Genomic DNA, 21,087 nt, shown 5'->3' with positions numbered 1-21,087 from the left:
AAACAAGAATTAAACATTTTTCAAGCCTTCAAAGTATAAACTGGGTATTTGAAGAGGGCCCTTCATCAAGCCAATACATTTGAACTTATGCTGGTTGTATTTGTCTCTGACTGCTACCAAGGAGCCTCCTCTTTTACCCAACTGCAAGTCTTGTATAAGAAGAACACATTCTTGTAAATCAGCAGGTTTGTATCCTGAAAACTTTTCAAGGTTTGCATTCCATGGATGTTTATCAGGGTGGAACATAAACCTGGAAAGGAATACGACAGAAGAAGCAATCACGGATGGCAGGAACTTGACACAGGCATAGTCCAGCAAACTCAGCTCTGCCAAGTAGCATCCCAATAACTGAAACTCCAAATCAGGATATTTTCGATCCTGTTCAGAAATCCTGGAGAATCTTCTCAAGAAGGTATTAATGGTTGGACTGCTCACTTCAAATTTAAGAGACTTAAGTATATCAGCTTCCATCTTGACCAGCTCTTCCTTTTTGTAAGTGTTATCTGTGATGTAGCAGAAGTCATCAAGTGTTGGAGGATTAATCTCTTCAAACTTTGAGGCAATCGACATTGAAGAAACGCCAAGCAACTGCAGGCTCTGCTTATTGAGAGGATTAAGAGACAAGAATCTGTCAATGTAAATGATTGAGAGATAAAGGGTGTCGGATTGAAGATTGTATTCTTCTGCAACCTCCACCAACCAATCCACCAAGACCCCTCTCATGTTTGCTGTCACATCTTTTTGCACCTTGTTGATATAGTCTTGCAGCGGCCTTCTCTTTGTCTCTTTCTCCATGTTATGAAGATAATCGTAGATATCATTTACATAACCATCGCACATCTCTGAATCATCAAACTTCGCTGCTGCTGTTTCATTTTCACGTACAGCCGTATGAGTAATTAAATTGGAAATCCCATCGAGAGGGGCTCTCTTCTTGGCGGGGGACTGCAGATGAGAATCAAGTCCGACTATTGCGTCGGCTGTCCTCTTCTTCCCGAATCGAGTAACACTCACTGAGTTTACTTTGACAGTCATACCTAACTTCTTCTCCTATATGATTGATTCTTCCTAGAAGAAGAAGAAGAAGGAGATAGACAAGGGTAAGCAAGAGATAGACCAGGGGAAGCGAAGACGAAGAAGGAGATGATATGGCTTGTGATTTGGGAGGTTGAATAAGAAGGCATGGTTCCAGAGAAGCCACTATGTCTGCAAATTTCAAATGTTTTCTAATGGCGCTCTCCCTCACGTGAAAACGAAAATTAGAACCTCAAATCCCCAAATATTTGAAAATTAGAAAGCCAAATCCCCAAATGATTGAAAAGGAATGAAAAAATTTCACCCTCTTCTTCTTCTGTTTTGTTTTTAAATGGTTCCTCAACTTTTTCCTCATTCAAATTGAACCTCAAACACTTTTTAATAGCTGGGTCATTTAATTAACATTAAGGCATACCTATAAGTGACTGTCGATGGAATTAGGGTTTAGTATTATTACTAAATACTAAGTATGGTTGTTGTGACTATCATCATCTCCTTCAATCAAGTTAGAGGAGTGATTCAAATGTGTGCAATTAAGTTGAGTTTAAATGTGGTGGTGTTATTTTTTTTTTTTTTTATGTGAATTTTTGTTTATTAGGTCTATTCTTAACCATATTTGTAATTTATTTAAGTAAATTATTTTAATGATGGAAAATATAAGTTCTCTAATAGTAGTTAGTTGTTTCATGATATATATCAATTTCAAATAATATAATTATTTAAAATATGATATTTTTAAATAAAATTAATATTAGTTACAAACTAATCTTATTTATTTAATTTTTTAGTCTACAATTTATCAAAGTAATTTAAGTGATAATTTTTTTATAACATATTAAAATCATTTATATAAAAAATTAACTAATAAAACTTATGACGGCTAAACCTAAATTTCGTTTTCTTCTCTCTAATATTATGATAGGTTACGTACAACTACATTGTTCTTTAGAATACGTTGGTTGCATTATTTTTATCATCATCGTTTCTCTTTGGTGCTTTACAGTCCTTTTCAAGTGATCCTTCTTACCACAATTCCAGCAATCAAATGTCCGTCCAGACTTTGACTGACTCCTCCTATTCCTCGACATAGATCTTCTTTTAACTCAGTTTAAATTCTATCATTATCTCTGCCCATGTTTTCAACAATCATAGTAGAACCTTTGAGCGTTTCACCAGAATTGTTAGGATCTAGGTCGCGGCTGGGGGACCGAGGTCTGGGCCGGTTAGCGCGTCTCACTCAAAGGTGGTGATTAATCCGGTTACAAATTAACACCGGAGTTTCAATACTACACAAACTGTCACAAACCCTTGAACCAGGTTCAAGCGCGGAAGAGGTTTGTTTCAGGTTGAAGCAACACACTCACTAGATAGGGAGAACCGGTTTTGGATAAGACAGGTTTGGAAGTTGCTGGGTCGGTTTTTGGATCTTAGTGATTCGGTTTGAGTAGTGTTGAATCGGTTATAGCGATGTAAATGGGTTAGTACAGATCGGTTAGAATGTAGAACAGGCAGAAAATAAATAACAAGACAGGTTTTTATGGATGTTCGGAGATAAAGCTCCTACGTCACCCCTTCCTCTCGAAACCGCGAGAAGGATATTCACTAAGGAATACAAACACAATCCGATCGAGACTTATTTCCTGCTCGATAACACTCGTACAATTTTAACCGAAATTGTAAATGCACACTTCAACTTAGCGCTTAAGCTTTCTAGAGATAGAACACAATCTTATCACTTGTAAATTAATTGTCCACTGTGTCCCACATTTACTCCTCTTCAGCTGCTCCTTTTATAAGTGAAATATGCCAACGGTCATATTTCATTTCCTTGAATTTGATTGGTTGAGCAGAGGTTCAGTGATTCAGACCTGGCAGTCAACCTTTCAGACCTGGCGGTCTAATCTTCCAGTATGTAGGACAAACCGGCTAGGTTTGTCTTTTACTCAATATGGTGACTATCGGTTAGACAGTTGTCTGTACTTGGAAGATTGTCTTTCTGATTTATCCTGAAGTGGAAAGATCTTGTAGGACGGTCTTCTGCAGCCTGCAGACTGTCCTCAAACTTATATGAATATGGCAATGTTCAGTCTGTTCCTTTGGTATCATTCTCAACAGATATCCGAAGTATCTTCTTATGATGGTCGGTTATTTGTGTTAACCGGATGGCTTCCGGTTATTCATTGGCTTCTAAATAACCGAATGTCTAGTGTTCCCGGCCTTCTTGTCTTGACCGATCTTGCCTTCTTGTTCGGTCAGGTTTTTTGGATGGTTTAAGTGTATGACCGGTTGAGTTTCTTAACCGGCTCAGTGATCTGACCGGTCCGATTCTTTGTCTGTTCCTGCATAAGAAGTTTATTTGTGTTAAGTTCTATTAACCGGTCTAATTTTATCTAACAATTTCTCCCTTTTTGATGATTTTAATTAAAATTATCAAAATCATGTAAGATTGTAAGTGTAGGCCGGTTTTGTTTTATTTGGCCGGATTTTTGGAAACTAACTTGGGAGGATTTTTCGAAAAATTTTGGAAAATTTTTTGAGAAAATTTTTGAAAAACTCTATCTTTTATCTTATCAATTTCTCCCTTTTTGATTATTTTATTTAAAATTATCAAAATTATGTAAGATTGCAGAAGTAGGCCGGTTTTCCAAAAATAACTATATATATATAAGTAAGATAACCGCAAAAGGGCAAAATATAATATATGTAGAAACCGAAATAAACATAAGTGAAGATAGAAAAGAAAGCCCCTAGTTCAATCTGGATGGCAGGAAGTCTTCCATCAGGTCATCTATTGGTTGTCCCTTAGCCGGTTGAGCCGGCCTTAAAGAGGAACCTCCAGCTCCCGAGGTGTCCGTGTGAGGAGGGAGCGGTTGACCGGCCGTACTGACTGGAACCACATTGAAAACTCATTGTCTTGTTGGTCGCGGCTCGAGATCCTCTTCGAAGTCATCCTCAGTTTGTAAGGCCGGGTTCGGTGGAGGGTCAACAACTGTCTCGGTGATCCTGCCCAGCATCTCGGCGACTTGAGCTTTCCTTGAAGGAACTTTCCTTTTTCGTGTTGCCGGAGCCGAAGAGGAGGGAACCACCTTGGACTTCTTGTGAGTCTTTTCGAAGTTGTGATATGTGTCCTGTTGAACCTTCAACCAGTTAGCTTCTTCGACTTGTTTGGCCGCCACGGTTTTTGCGAATTCCGGATCATTGGCCATTAATATCCGCACGTGTTCGTTGAAGTTCTCATCAGACTGTGCCGCCCCCTTCTCTGTTCGGTTCTGCTCATCCAGCGCATCCTGGAGTTTCTTAGATGCTTGAGCGTTTGCCTCCTCAACTGCTTTATCGGCAGCAATCTTGGCATTTATCAGCTCATTCACCTGTTCGGTGACTGCCTTGAGGTCGGCTTCAAGTTTGTCGTTTCGCTCCTCAAGACTTGCATTCTTTTCTTCGAGGCTTGTGACCCTATCAAGTGTGGAACCGGCTTGGGCACCTGACCGCCCTAGGTCCTCATCGACCTTTGTAAACTGTTGCTCGGTCGTTTCTTGAGACTGTTCCAACTCCACTACCCTTTGGGTGACCGACTTGAGGTCATCTGCCAACTTCGGAGTCATGTCCTCCAAGGCCATAATTCGCTTGAGATGATCGCCGTACCGAACATCGGCTTCACCGTATTTGGTTTCGACCGATGTGATCCGCTCGTTCGCCTTCATAAGATCTTCCCCTGTGGTCTCGGCCAACTTGATTGTTTGAACCGCGACTTTATTGATTTTCCTCTTGATTTTCCTCGGCCAACTTGATTCGGTGTTCCTGGAATATACCTTTCTGTAAGCTTTCGCATATGTTCGGCTAGCTTTTGTAGCCGAGCACGCGGTTCCACTATTGCGTGTCGGTCCATGGCTTCGTTGGGATTCTTAGCTTTTGTTAGGCTGATGACGTCTTCTTCTATTTCCATCAATCTTTCGAATCTTTGTCCAGTGGTTAAGCCTGGTATCATATGTTTGAAGAATTTGTCGCACCGGATCCGGAACCACTCACTGTATACTTCGGATGCCGCATGAGCTTGCAGATCGATTTCCTCCATGATTCTGCGTACTATATTCTCGCCACCTCCTGGATGTTGTTTGTATTGTGGACGTCTTCTTCCCCAGGGCCGTCTGCGCCGGTATCGGCATTTTCAAGACTGGTGGCCGATTGTTCTTCTTCCGACGGTCCCTTTTCTTTACCGGACAGATTTTCATCGGTTTTTCGTGAGGCGGTTCGGTCAGACGTGGAGACCGAATCTTCCTCATTTTGCGGTTCAGAGGGTGGATCTGTGAATTCTATCGGTTGTTTGTCCTTCTTGCTTCCGGATCTGCCCTTTGCCGGAGCCGGTTTCTTAGTGGTAGATTTCTTCTTTCGGCCAACCGTAGAGACCGTCGTGCTGCTCTTTCTTTCCTAGAACTGGCGGGATCTTATTATTTTTCTTGATGGAAGAAGAACACCCGGACCGGTGTTGACGTTGTGGTGAAGCATGATCTTCCCGAGTGGGATGGCGTATCCCCATGACCGGGTGGAACTTGGTACCACCATTTCTTTTAGATTGTTGAAGATCTCCTTCGCCCAGTTAATATTTATGCCATTTAGTAAACCGGCTATCATCTCGATCTTCGCCTTGGTGAGATTATCAAAATTTCCTCCTCTCGCCTGGACCGATTTGGTGAAGATGTCACAAAGCGGTATGTATTCCGGTCGAAGTGTTGCCGAGATAACCTGGCAAGCCGCTTCGAAAGTCTCTCGGTCTAGATCCGTCGAAGTGTTGCGTCCATCTTTTGGTAGGCGAAGTATTTCAGCAACCGACTCTTCGGTTATTTCGAACTGTTGACCGCTGACGGTTGCGGTTATTGTTCTTCTTGTGAGAGATGCAGTTCTGAAAAATTCCTCAACCGCTTCCTTGTATAGAACGAAAGGACCGCCTAGAAAATATTCGAGTCCGGACTCAGAGATCCGGGATAGGACTTCCTTTGCCGGTGCCGAACCGTTTTCTCGGATTTCTTCAAAGTCCACCTGGACGATGTGTTTGAACAGTGCGGAATCACGACCCATTGTTGAGGATTGAATCGAGAGAGCAAGATAACCGTTTTGAGAGAGTTTGAGAAAGTTGATAGCTAGAGAGATAAAGTCGAATCGCATAAGAATGAAATAAAATGACTAAGGACCCTATTTATAGGTGCGGTCTGGAATCCCAACCGTCGCGAACCGTCCCATCTTCTTTAGGCGGGAATTTTCCCTCCAAGCCAAAAAGGCGGCAAACAATGGGCGGTAATCCAAAAAGGCGGCAATCAGAGGGCGGTAATCCATGAGCGGTAAAAGTATGGCGGGAAATCAAAGGCGGGATATTTGAGCGGGAGCTTTTTGGGCGGGAAATTTCCCTCCAAAGATTTTAAGTGGTCTTTCAATTTCGGTTTTGATGAAGCAGCCCCTTTTTGAAACCATTTTATGAAATGATTTGTTAACCGCGATGATGCGGTGTTTTGACTTTGACCGGATAGTTCAACGAATGCAAATTTGTTTGTCGATTTTAACCGGTTAGTTAGATGAATGATCTGAGTTTTTGCAACTTTTGACCCGGTTATTTATACTGAAATAGATTTTCATTGAATGAAGATACAAGATAGAAACCGATATATGGATCGGTTTGGAAATATAAAAGGGAAGGAATACAAAAGAGATAACGATATAACTTAAGCAATAACCATCCTAGAGAATTTATCCTCCACCTCATCCACATCAAGAATGTTTGAAAGAGATGCCGATTTACCTGGTCCAAATTCTGGACGGTACTTGAGAATGAGTCGACTGATATGAGGAGCGTAGCCGAGACCTCTTTTGGTCAACACCATAGTTTTCAGGTTGTTGAATATGACCGATGACCAATTTATGGGAGCATAACTCATAATGTAGGTCATCATGTTGTACACCTTCTTGGAGTAGCGCTGGTTGGGGGATTGGCAGATTAAGGAGCGATTGACAATTTCAAGGAGAAGCTGGATGTGAAAGCGAAGACAAGTCTTTGGCCCGTTGTTCTCCACCGGCACCCCGGTTCCTGAGAACAGCCAAGCATAAGATTCCGCGGCGCTGCCCTCCCGGGGCGGGAAGTCCGAAAATCCTTCGGTGGGCAGGTTGAGCATTTGAGCAAATTCGGCTTCATCCAGCCAGAATGTGTGATCTCTCACCGTGGAAACAATGTAGTTTCCTCTTATGCAGGCATTTCTGAAGAAAGTTTTGACATCCTCAAGGAGTATGGGCCGGATTCTTCGAGAAAGGTGCGAAGACCGGTGTTAATAAGGGATTCAAACAACATCTCCTTTGTTTCTTGATCATTGATCTCCAGGCATGAGTCAAAATCAATGCTTAGGAAGTTTGGTAGAGTTCAGCTTGGCATGATTCAAACTTTGCTAAGAGAGAGATGGAGTTCACGAGATTTTTGTTTTGAGATGTGTTAAGTTGATTAGGGGATGACTCTTTATATAGATCCGGTTTTGGAGGGAAAATATCAACATTGAAGATCAGTTTTGTCTTATTAGAGAAGAGAATATTTATGTTTCCAAAGTGTATTGGGAAGAGGTTACTTTTGACCGATTGCGGAGCTCGAGGTAGGAATTTAGTCTAAAGGTAACCAAGTTAGTTGGGTAGTAATTACTCATGTAGTTGGGAGTTACTTCATTAATTAAATGTTACTTTTCATTAATGACGGATTCAACAACAAACTGAAGAGTAACCGATTAAAACCGAAGATAACATAAACTAGGCCGAAGTGATCATAATAGAGTTGAACAAAGATAGAACCGGTGCATGCAACAAAATGACCGGTTGTAGGAGGAAGTGACTTAATATCCGCTGGAGTTGGCGTGACCGTTGATGTGGCGGTTCCTCCTCTTCCAAGTCTTTTCAAACCGCTCATAAAATGAGTCGGTGACTTCCTTGGTGAGTACCTGGGCTTGGTTCAAACCCTCGCCTGGACAGGTTGGAACTCCAAGCTCCAGAAGCAGACAGCTTAGTTGAGGTACGAGACCGACTATTCGAACGACAATCATCCAGATTAGGACGTCGAACAGTACTCTTGACCAGTTGACCAGTGTGCTAGTGGTTATAGCGGCCATGATGTTGAAGGCAGCGGTGCAATACATGTTGGTCACATCCCTTCCCAGGATGCCTCGACCGATCACGTGGTTGAGAAGCTGGTATTCAGCTTTCAACAGTGACTTGGCACCGTGGTCATCAATTGGCTGATTTGACCGGGCAAAGGCTAAGGAGATCTCGACTTTTAGTTCAGCCGGTACATTGAGGTCGGTCAGCCCTTGCTTTGGTAGATCAAAGCATCTTGCGAAGTCATTTTCGGTGAAGTCGAATACGATCCCTCCCACTTTTGACTGAATATGTGTGTCAAAGTGAGGAGTTCCACGAAAAACCCCGGCGTTGTAAAAGAACTCCAGGACCGATTCAGAATAGATGACATGCTTGTCATCTAGAAAATGTTGGAGACCAGTATCTTCAAGTGACTTGATCATCTTGAAGACTTCATAATGCTCAGTGCTTTGAGCAGATTTGTAATCCATTTGAAGGATGTTTGGAAACTTAGACATTTTATCTTAGTGAGAGGATGAGTTATAACTTGTGATTGTTTTGTTTAAGGTTTGTTCAACTTATATACTAGTGGAGAGAGGATCTTATTATCCAGTGTATCACATGTAATAATGTCTATTAACCATAGGATAAAGAGTTTTGCACAAAATAAGCATGTCTACAGCCTGGGATGTTGGTCATAGACCTAGACCATGAAAGATATCAAATCTTCACGTCTTTTTAGGTGTGACCATTTTACTTTGAAAAGGTAATTTTTCAGGACAGATAAGTTTTAAACACAGGTAATTATTCCACTTTTGTTCGAAGACCAAATAATCTAAGATAAACTATTTCCGAACCGGTCAGTTATCAGTTGTTCGTCCCGATGCGGTTATTTGGTGCATGCACTAAATAATTGGTCGGTTTACTCTGACTGATAGACCAGGCGGTTCTTCCATAGATACCTTGGGAAATTTGAGATCCGACAATTTTGGAGGAACTACCGGTTTTGTCTATCCGAACCGATTTCCCTGTTTAAGCATCCTTAGGAATGATCTGACTAATGTCGGTTAAACCGAGTGTGAGTCTGAATTGAGAAAACTAAGCTTCCTGCAGAGGCTTTGTGAAGATATCGGCTACTTGTTGATCTGTCGGTACGTATTCCAGCCGGATATGCTTCATCATGACATGTTCCCGAATGAAGTGCTGCCTTATGTCAATGTGTTTGGTTCTAGAGTGTAGAACCGGATTGTAGGTGATTGCTATGGCACTTGTGTTATCACAGAAGATTGGAGACTCTTCGTCTGGATACCGAAATCCTTTAGTTGTTGTTGGATCCAAAGCTGTGAACAGCAGCTTCCGGCTGCCAGGTATTCTGCTTCTGCGGTTGATGTGACAACTGATGTTTGTTTCTTACTATGCCATGAAACAAGCCGATCACCTAGAAATTGGCATGTTCCGCTGGTGCTTTTTCTATCAACCTTGCAACCTGCATAGTCTGCATCTGAATAACTTGTTAGGTTAAATGATGAATCTTTTGGATACCACAAACCGACGTCAGGAGTTCCCTTTAGGTATTTCAAGATTCGCTTTGCGGCTGTATAGTGAGATTGTTTAGGATTAGCCTGGAATCTTCCACACACACCGACCGCAAATAGAATGTCTGGTCTGCTTGCTATAAGTATAGAAGAGAGCCGATAATGCCTCGATAAGCGGTCAGGTCTACTACTTGACCCTCATCATCTTTGTCCAATTTGACCGATGAGCTCATTGGAGTAGCGGCTGAGGAGCATGTATCCATCCCAAATTTCTTTAGAAGTTCCTTAGTGTACTTGGGTTGACTGATGAAGGTTCCTTCTTCGAACTGCTTAACCTGAAGACCTAGGAAGAAGCTTAATTCCCCCATCATACTCATTTCAAATTTGTCAGTCATCAAGGTTGAGAATTTATCACATAGCTTAGGATCGGTTGAACCGAAAATGATATCATCTACATAAATCTGAACAAGTAGGATATGTTCCTTTTTCTCAAACTTAAATAACGTTTTATCCACCGAACCGATGGTGAATTCATGTTTTTACAAAAACGCAGTTAGTGTGTCATACCAGGCTCTGGGAGCTTGCTTTAGACCGTATAAAGCTTTGTTTAACCGGTATACATGGTTGGTTAGTTCAGCATTTTTAAAACCGGGTGGTTGTTCAACATATTCATCTTCACGTAGGTCACCATTTAAAAATGCACTTTTAACATCCATTTGGAAAACCTTAAAATTTTTGAATGCAACAAAGGCTAGAAAAATCCTAATAGCTTCAATCCTAGCTACAGGGGCAAATGATTATTCAAAATCAATGTGTTAGGATCTAGGTCGCCGCTGGTGGACCGGGGGTTGGACCGGTTAGCGGTTCTTACTCGTAGGGTGGTGGTTAATCCGATTAGAGATTAACACCGGGGTTTCAATACTACACAACCTGTCACAAACCCTTGAACTAGGTTCAAGCGCGGAAGAGGTTTGCTTTCAGGTTGAAGCGACACGCTTGTATGATAGGCACGGTCGGTTTCGGATGATGAAGATTTGGAGATGGTGGGTCGGTTTCGGTAATCTGGATATTCGGTATGGTTAGTGTAAAGTCGGTTATATAATGAAGCCGGCAGAAAGTAAATAACACAACAGATTTTATGGATGTTCGGAGATAAAACTCCTACGTCACCCCTTCTTCTCGAAACCGCGAGAAGGATATTCACTAAGGAATACAAGTACAAGCCGATCGAGACTTATTTCCTGCTCGATAACACTCTTACAATTTACACCGAAATTGTAAAACACACTTTAACTTTTAACACTTAGGCTTTCTGAAACAGCACACTCTTATCACTTGTAGTAAATGCTCTTAGCGCTCGTTATCCCAATGTATGTCCCGCATTTACTCGTCTGCAACTGCCTCCTTTTATAGGTGAAATATGCCAACGGTCATATTTCACTGCCTTGAATCTGATTGGCTGATCAGAAGTGCAGTGATTTAGTGTTTCAGAGGTTCAGACCTGCGGTCGTCTCCTCAGACCTGATGGTCAATCTCAGACCTGGCATTATGTCTCAGACCTGGCGGTCTGTTCATTCGGTGTGTAAGACAAACCTGCCGGGTTTGTCTTTTACTTGATATAGGCACTGTCTGTTTGGACAGTTGTCTGTACTTTGAAGATTTCCTTTCTAGCTTATCCCGAAGTAGAAAGATCCGGTAGTACTGTTTTCTGCAGCCTACAGTCTTTTCTCAGACTTGCATGAATATGGAAGTATTCAGTCTGTTCCTTTGGTATCATTCTCAACAGATACCCAAAATGTCTTCTTGTACTAGTCGGTCATTTGACTTGGCCGAATGTGTTTTGGTAGTGATGTAACCGGACTTCTTCCGGTTATTCTTATCTTGTGGATGATCGGCTGTTTGATGGTTCCGGTTTTGAGCTTTGGCCGATCCTTCCTTTGTGCGGTCACGTTCCGAATACTCTTGATCGGTTTGGTAGCTTGACCGGTTAGGTTTCTTCAGTTGGTTCTCTTGTTCATCCGGTCCGGTTCCTTGTTCCTGTAGGAAAAGTTTATTTAAGTTAGGTTTATTTGAACCGGTCTGAATTTATCTAACAATTTCTCCCTTTTTGATTATTTTATTTAAAATTATCAAAATCATGTAAGTTTGCAACCGTAGGCCGGTTGTTTTGTTTGGCCGGTTTTTTGAAAAAGACTTAGAGAATTTTCGAAAAATTTTGAGAGAGAAGTTTTGGAAGAGTCTTTATCTTTTATCTAACAATTTCTCCCTTTTTGATTATTTTATTTAAAATTATCAAAACTAAGTAGAAATGCAAAATAAGGCCGGATTCAAAAATAACTTTATATATATTTATAGATGACCGGAAAAGACAAAACATATAGAAACACTAAGACCAATAAGAAAAAGAAGGATAGTCCCTATTCAGAATCTGTGAAGTCATAGGCACTCTTCTTTTTCTTCGGTTGCTGTTGCCTGGTCTGTTGGGAGGATCATTGCCTTTTAGACCGGGACCGCAGTTGTTCTTCGACTTCGTCCTCGACTAGGTCGGCTTGCTGCGAAGTACCCGTAGTGACCGGTTCAGAGATTTCATTGAACATCTCGGCTATCTGAACTTTCTTAGGAGCCTCCCTCTGTCTCTTTTTCGGTGCTGAAGCGGAGGCGGCCGCCTTCTTCTTCTTCTCGTTTTCCTTTGCAAAAGCGTTTAGCCTCCGTTCCTCCCTTTCAAACCGTTCAGCATCCTCTGCAGCTCGAGCGGCTACTTTATCAGCAAACCCTGGGAACATGGCCTCTCCTCTTTGAATTCGCGCGGCTTCCACTTCCGCTTCGGTTAATTGAGACGATCGCGGCGCCTCTTTATCTTTGCTAACTTCGGCGTCCAGCGCATCCTGGACCCTTTTAGCCATTTGAGCATCAGCCTCTATAGCCGCGGCGTCCGCGTTCTCCTTAGCCTTTAGAATTTCGGCCATCTGTTCGGTAAGTGCCTTTACTTCGGCCACGAGACTCTCGTTTGTCTTTTCGAGTTCTGAGACCCGGTTAATTGTCGTGTCAACCCGTTCGAAATCCTTCTTTAAGTCGGAGGTCACACCCTCAAGAGTTGCGGTTCGCTGAGCCCATTTGTCGCGCTCACCGGCCTCTTCCCACAGTCCGGTGCCGAGTTCTGTGATTCGTGCTTGATGTTGATCCAGAAGCTGCTTTGTCACGTCGGTGAACTTCAGGGCCGAATCAATTATGTTGTTGCATCTATCCTTGAATGGTTGAAGCTTGGACACGTCGTGTTCTTGTACGCGGTCATCGATCCGCTCCGATATGGATGTTTCAAGCTTTTGAAGTCGGTCCTCAACCCATTCTTTAGCAGCCCATTCTTTAGGAGTGTCCGAAGCGGTGACTTCCGGTGGTGGGGGAGGCGAGTGCTCGGTGGGATCTGGATCGGCTCTTTCACCGGGATTTATCGGTGCAGCATTTTCATTTGGAGGTTCTAATTGTGCCGCATCCTCTAAGGTCGGTACCTCAACCTCTAATACCGGTACCTCAACCTCTAATACCGGTACCTCAACCTCTAATACCGGTACCTCAACCTCTAATACCGGTACCTCAACCTCCCTTGGAGGTGTTGGACAGTTAACTGGAAATTTTTCGATTACCGGAGCAGTATAGACCGGTACTTGCTTTTGGCTGCATATCGCTTCCAGCCGCTCTATTTCTTGAAGTATTTCCATTTTGCCTTTCGCAAGCTTTGTTAACACCCGCGGCGCTACGGTGTCCACCGATCCCCCCTCGTTGTACTCTTCCTTAATTTTCCGGATGCGCTTTCTTAGTTTCCGAAGTTGGCTTCTCGGTATCAGGAGACAGGTTCGGCTTTGTACCTCCTGAATTGTATTGGATTTTGTGAGGCGCAACATCAGGTCCTCTACTTCCTCCAATTTGTCGATGCATTCCTTTTGCGTGAATTCCGGTAGGATTTCTTTATATTTTGTACTGAACCGGTGCTCATGCCACTCCAAATATAGGTCTATAACGTCCTCGTCTCGCTTGTCAATGCCCTGAAAGATTTTCTGGGCTAATTTATCGGCCTCTGCTTCTTCGGCCTCCTCCCTCTCCGTGTTGTAGCCTTCATCATTGGCTACTTTATCAACCCCGTCTTCACCCTCGGTGGTCTCAGGATTGGTGTATGGTTCGGCATCGTTTGGACTTCGAGCCGACTGATCGTCGTCATTGACCGTTCTATTATCGGTCCTTTCCGTGTCGGTTTGCTCAGAGGCCCACTCCTCATCTTCTGTTTGTTGTGGTGGGTCTACGAAGGTTATCTTTTCTTTCCCTTTTCCTCCGGTCTTTGCTTTTGCCGGGGCATCTTTCTTTGCGGCTCTCTTCTTTCGGCCACCTGTGGAACTGGAGGCCGGCTGCGTTCTTGTAAGGAATTGCCTCGATCTAATGAGGCAACGTTTTGCTACCGCAACACCGGGACCGACGTTGAGATTCAAGTGGAGGAAGATCTTACCGAGGGGCACGGCGTATCCCCACGACCAGGTTGAATCCGGTTTCACCATGTCCATGAGGTTGCCGAACACTGATCTTGCCTAGTTGACCTCTTTTCCTTCCATCAGACCGATCAACATCTTGATTTTGTCTTTGGTAAGGTTGCTGAAGTTTCCTCCCCTCGCCAGTATCGCCCTGGCGAAAATGTCACATGCCGGGATATACTCCGGCCTCAGCATTTGTTTACTCTCGGATGTAGTGATCGGCTCAGTGGTTGCCGATAAAATGTGACAAGCCGCCTCAAAGGTGTCATGGTCTATTTCTGCCGTTGCATCCTGGCCGGTTGTTGGGAGATGCAAGCTCTCGGCCACCAATGCTTCGGTGATCTCGATTTGGGAGCCGCAAACCATCGCGATGATCCTGTCGTAGGCGATGATTGCGGTGTTGAAGAATTCTTCGACCGCATCTTTATAAATTACGTGAGGACCGCCTAGGAAATATCCCAGACCGGTTTTAATCAGCCGATCAATAACTTCCTTCGCCTCGGTCGTCCCATTCAGCCGGATTTCCTCGAAATCCACTTGAGAGTAGAGTTTGAACAATGCCGAATCACGACCCATGTTAAAGAGTTTGAGAAAGTGAGAGAGATAGCCGCTTCAGATAGCCGCTTCAAAAAGAGTTAGACAGCTTAGAGAGAGAAAGTGAATTCGCGTGAGAATGAAAGAAAATGACCGAGAGTCCCTTTTATAGACGCGGTTTGGAAGCCCAACCGTCCCATCATTAATGGGCGGGAATTTTCCCTCCAAAGTGAAAAGTCGCCAAACTGTGCGCGGTAAAGCGAAAACTGGGGGCGGCAATTTTGGGCGGGAGATTTCCCTCCAAAATCCTTTTGCCTATGTCATGGATGACGCATTCTTTTCTTTGAGGCCGAATGATTGAGCGGTTTCTAAGTCTAACCAGACATTTTGATTTGATCAGAGTGTTAATAGTTTTAAGCAGATTTTATAAGACCGGATAGGAACGCGGCATAGTTTGAAGATCGGTTACTTAGATAAATATTCAAAGAATTGAGAAGACACTGTCATTTAAACTGAAGTGATAATGGAATTCAAGAAATAGCAGATGAAGAAAACCGATTATAAGATTCGGTACAGAGATAGGCATACAGAAGCAATGGAAAGTATAGCCTATTCAAAAGACATTCTCCAGAGTCGTTCTCTTGCCGAATCACTGTTGAGGATGTTTGAAGAGGAGGCCGGTGTACCCGGTCCGAACTCTGGTCGGTACCCAAGGATCAGCTTGCTGATATGCGGTGCATACCCGAGACCTTTCTTGGTCAGCACCATATTCTTTAAGTTTTCCCATATGACCGATGACCAGTTGATGGCCGATTTGCAAAGAATGTTGGTCATGAGATTGTAGGTATTCTTGGAATACCGTTGATTAGGTGATTGACACAGAATGGACCGGGTCACGATTTCGAGCAGTAGCTGACCGTGACTATCAAGTTGGGTTTTTGGCCCAAAGTGTTCCACCGGAGAGGAGGTGGCCGACAGGTATTGTGCGGTTTCAGATCCCGCACGGTCCTGAATAGTCGGAAAATCAGAGAAACCTTCAGTGGGTAGACCGAATAGTGAGGCAAACTCAACCTCGTCGATCCAGAACGTGTGGTCTCTGACAGTAGAGACGATGTATTTTTCCCTGATGCAGGTGCTTCGAAAGAAGGCCTTGACATCATCTATAAGAATGGGACCGGCCTCTTCAAGAAACGGTTGAAGACCGGTTTCAGCAAGGGAGTCATACATGAATTTCTGCTTAGTGGTGCAATCCCTTATGTCCGTGCAAGATTCGAAATCGATGCATAAAAAGTTTCCCAGAGTTCTGCTCGGCATGGTTTCGGTATAGAGAAAGAGAAACGGGATTCAAGAACAATAAAAGCGATTTTTGTGCTTTTGGATGTGATAAAATGAGTAGAGGATGGCTCCTTATATAGGATCGGTTTTGGAGGGAATATCTAAGCATTGATGGTCAATTTTGTTTTATTAAGGAAAGGAATCTTTACCTTTTCAAGGCGCATGGGGAAGTGGCAAATTGCAAGGCCCTAGGTAAATGTCAGTTGGGAAGTAACCAGTTCGGTTGGATATTAAATGCGCGGGTGGTTGGGAGTTATCTCATTAATTGGGATTATCTCATTAAATGCATTTAACACATAACCGATATTGATTAGATAGAAACCGAAAATGGTAGAGACAATGCCGAAAATGACATACGGGAACGATGAAGTCAAGAAAAACACAAATAAAACCGAAGTGGACATGGATGAAGCCGATATGATCAAATTTGAGTTGGTTAAGAATTCATCCGGTACATGCTGCAAAACGACCGGATGCAGGAAGGAGTAACTTAGCGGGCGCGGGGATTGACTTCACGAGGGGAATTGAAGTTTCTCCTCCTCCAGGCTCTCTCAAACCGATCATAAAATGAATCGGTTGTCTCTCTGGTTAACACCTGGGCCTGGTTCAAATCCTCGCCAGGACAGGTTGGAACACCAAGTTCCACCAGAAGGGTGCTTAATTGGGGAATAAGACCGACCGACCGGATGTTAACCATCCAGATTAGGGTGTCGAATAGCACCCGGGACCAGTTGACCGGCGTGCTGGTGATGATGGCCGCCATCATGTTGAAATTCGCCGCGCAATATGTGTTGGTGACATCTCTTCCAAAGATGCCCCTTCCTATTACATCGTTGAGGAGCTGATACTCAGCCCTCAGGAGAGACTTAGAGCCATGATCATCAACAGGCTCATCCGACCGGGCAAAGGAGAGGGAGACCTCAGCCTTAATGTCGGCCGGAGGATTGAGGTCTGTGATCTCTTGCTTAGGCAGACCGAAGCACCGAGCAAAGTCCTGCTCGGTGAAATCGAAGATTATACCACCAACCTTTGATTGGATGTAGGTATCAAAGTGGGGTGTGCCCCGGAATACCCTGGCGTTATAGTAAAATTCCAAGACGGATTCAGGGTAGATAGTTTGCTTGTCATCCAGAAAGTACTGGAGGCCAGTATCTTCCAGTTTCTTGATCATCCGATACACCTCATAGTGTTCGGTACTAGAGCAGGATTCAAAATCGACTTGAAGAATGTTTGGGAATTGAGACATGGTTAGGTTGCCTTAGTGAGATGATTTGTTGTCTTGTGAATGTTTGAGTGTTGTGGTGAACTTTTGCTTCACTTAAATACTAGTTTAGGGCTATCCTATTGTCTAGGCATTAAATGGGATGACATCTATTAACTGCAGGATAGAGGATATTGCATAAGAATAGGCATGTTTGCAGTCTAGGTATCGGTCATAGGCCTGGACTGTGAAAGATATCAAAAGATCTTCACGTCTTTTTAGGCGCGACCATGTTACTTTGAAAGGGTAATGATGCAGAGCAGATATCCTTAACCTCTGATAACTATTCCTTTTCTGTTTGAAATTCAAATAATCTAGGGTAACCTGCTTCCGAACCGGTCAGGTATCAGTTGTTCATCCCGATGCGGTTATTTGGTGCATGCACCAAGTAGCCGGTCGGTTTACTCTATCTGATAGACTGGGCGGTTCTTCCACAGACACCTTGAAGATTCGAAGTTCAACAGTTTAGGAAGAATTATCGGTTTTGTCTGTCTGAACCGGCTTCCCTTTAAGCATCCTTTGGAAGGATTTGGTTAATATCGGTTAAGCCGAGAGTAAGCCTGAATTGAGAAAACTTAGCTTCTTGTAGCGGCTTTGTGAAGATATCGGCTACTTGTTGATCGGTCGATACATATTCCAGCCGGATATGCTTCAGCGTGACATGCTCCCGAATGAAATGATGCCTTATGTCGATGTGCTTGGTTCTGGAGTGGAGAACCGGATTGTAGGTGATCGCTATGGCACTCGTGTTGTCGCAGAAAATCAGAGATTCTTCGGCTATGATGCCGAAGTCCTTCAGCTGCTGTTGGATCCAGAGGAGTTGAGAACAGCAACTTCCGGCCGCCAGGTATTCAGCTTCTGCAGTGGATGTGGCCACAGATGTCTGCTTCTTGCTATGCCATGAAACGAGCCGGTCACCAAGAAACTGACATGTTCCGCTGGTGCTTTTTCTGTCAATCTTACACCCTGCATAGTCTGCGTCTGAATAACTCGTTAGATTGAAGGACGAGTCCTTTGGGTACCATAGACCGACATCAGGTGTGCCCTTTAGATACTTCAGTATCCTCTTTGCGGCTGTGTAATGGGATTGCTTTGGATTTGCTTGGAATCTTCCACACACACCAACTGCAAACAGGATGTCCGGTCTACTTGCTGTCAGGTATAATAGGGAACCGATCATGCCCCGGTATGCAATCTGGTCTACCGATTGGCCTTCATCATCTCTGTCCAGCTTAACTGATGAGCTCATTGGAGTAGCCGCCGAGGAGCAGGTGTCCATACCGAATTTCTTTAGCAGCTCCTTGGTATATTTAGGTTGACTGATGAATGTTCCTTCCTTGAGTTGTTTAACCTGAAGACCTAGGAAGAAACTTAATTCTCCCATCATACTCATTTCAAACTTGTCAGTCATCATTTTTGAGAATTTGTCACAAAGCTTGGGGTCAGTGGAACCGAAAATAATGTCATCTACATAAATCTGAACGAGTAGGATATGTTCCTTCTTTTCAAATTTGAACAGTGTCTTATCCACCGAACCGATGGTGAAATCATGCTCTAATAGAAATGCGGTTAGTGTATCATACCAGGCTCTAGGTGCTTGCTTTAGACCGTATAAAGCTTTGTTCAGCCGGTATACATGGTTTGGAAATGCAGCATTTTTAAAACCGGGTGGCTGTTCAACGTACACTTCTTCACGTAGGTCACCGTTCAGAAATGCACTTTTAACATCCATTTGAAAAACCTTGAAGTTTTTGAAAGCAGCAAATGCAAGAAAAATCCTAATGGCTTCAATTCTGGCTACAGGAGCAAATGACTCTTCAAAATCAATGCCTTCTTCCTGTTTGTAACCTTGAGCCACTAATCTGGCTTTGTTCCTCGTGACCAAGCCGTCCTCATTGAGTTTGTTTCTGAATACCCATCTTGTTCCTATGACCGATTGATCTTTCGGTCTGGGAACTAAGTACCAGACTTTACTACTCTCGAACTGGTTTAGCTCTTCTTGCATTCCCAAGATCCAATCCGGATCTGACAATGCTTCATCTATTCTTTTCGGTTCAATCTGGGATATGAAAGCTGAGTTAAAGTATCCTTCCAGAAGTTGACTCCTAGTTCGAACAGGTTCTGAAGGGTCACCTATAATTTGCTCAGGAGGATGTTTACTATTTCTTCTGAGATTCAGTTCAGGGGTGTCTACCAAATTACCGGTAACTTGACCAAGGCTAGACATGTCGGTAGGCTGAACGAGATTGTCAGACCGACCGACTTCCTCGGATTGGACCGAAGTGTCAGCTTCCTGTTGTGGAACAGCTTGATCCGGCTGGGTATCAATGATACCCATTTGGTCATGGACAAACCGCCTGAAGACCGGAGTTTCATCTTCACTATCAGAATGAATATCGTTATTTTCCAGTCTGTTGTGTAGATCAAAGCATGAAGCAGTATTGCTTTCAACCGATTCATCGAAAACAACGTGAATTGTTTCCTCCATGGTTGCAGTTCTATTATTATATACTCTATATGCTTTACTTACTGACGAGTATCCTAGCATAATGCCGGTATCGGTCTTTGCATCAAAAGCGGTGAGTTGGGTTTTACCATTTATATGAATATAACATTTGCAACCGAAAATCCTGAGGTACTTGAGTTTAGGAACTCTGTTAAAATAAACCTCATATGGTGTTTTGTTGTGAAATCTGTTTATCAAAGACCGGTTTTGTGTATGGCATGCAGTGTTGATAGCCTCAGCCCAAAATTTCTGAGCAATGCCAGAGTCGGCTATCATGGACCGTGCGGCTTCCTTGAGAGTCCGGTTTCTTCTCTCGGCCAGGCCATTTTGTTGAGGAGTCCTAGCACTAGACAACTCGTGTCTAATGCCGGATTCATCAAGATATGCAGTTAATGTACTATTAGTAAATTCGGTACCTCGATCACTTCGAATGCTATTGATACGAGTTGATTTTTCATTTTGCAACCGCTTAAGGAGTGTGATCAGGTTTGATACAGTTTCACGTTTAGATGGTAGAAATATTACCCATGTATATCTAGAATAATCATCAATAACTACCATGGTGTAAAGCATACCTCCTAGGCTAACGACCTGAATTGGTCCAAATAAATCCATGTGAAGAAGATCTAGGCATCGGCTAGATTGAATATTTCTATTACTCTTAAAAGATGACCTAGTTTGTTTACCCATTTAGCATGCTGAACAGACCTTATCCTAGTTAAATACTATATCAGGAATACCTTCAACTAGCTTTTTACCACGAATGTAGTTTAAGGTTTTCATGTTTAGATGGTTTAGTCTCTTGTGCCATAGCTAGGTTTGATCAGTCTTAGCTATCATGCATATAGGATATTCTATTCTTGTTTTCCAGTCTACCTTATAGATGTTACCTATCCTATTTCCGGTTAGTAGTACAATACCTTGAGAGTCCTTAACTAAGCATGCATGTTTAAGGAATTCTACCGTGTATCCGGCATCACACATCTGACTAATACTAAGTAGATTAAAACGTAGGTTTTCAACTAGAAGTACATTATCAATAGTTAGATTACCATGGACAATCTTACCCTTGCCCACAGTTTTACCTTTTGAGTTGTCACCGAAGGTAATTAGAGCACCGGTTACTGATCTGATGTCGATTAGCAAATTGCTATTTCCGGTCATGTGCCTAGAGCAACCGCTGTCCAAGAACCATTCGGAGTTTCCTAGCCGTTTCTTTTGATCCTGCAAAATGTACATATTTACAACTGTTTGGTACCCACATTTACT

The 21,087-nt window shown here is 43.2% G+C and overlaps 1 protein-coding gene across 1 annotated transcript; it reads right to left on the bottom strand.

Moving 5' to 3' along the window:
- Nucleotides 1-9: 9 nt before the first annotated feature.
- On the bottom strand, nucleotides 10-1,035 carry LOC124918445 (putative cyclin-A3-1). Its single transcript, XM_047458594.1, has one exon. It carries the CDS (start codon nucleotides 1,033-1,035, stop codon nucleotides 10-12), a length of 1,026 nt encoding a protein of 341 aa, XP_047314550.1.
- Between the last annotated feature and the right edge of the window lie 20,052 nt (nucleotides 1,036-21,087).

Source organism: Impatiens glandulifera, unplaced genomic scaffold, assembly GCF_907164915.1.
Source record: "Impatiens glandulifera unplaced genomic scaffold, dImpGla2.1, whole genome shotgun sequence".
Taxonomy (NCBI): domain Eukaryota; kingdom Viridiplantae; phylum Streptophyta; class Magnoliopsida; order Ericales; family Balsaminaceae; genus Impatiens; species Impatiens glandulifera.
This window is presented reverse-complemented; position numbering and strand designations above follow the sequence as displayed.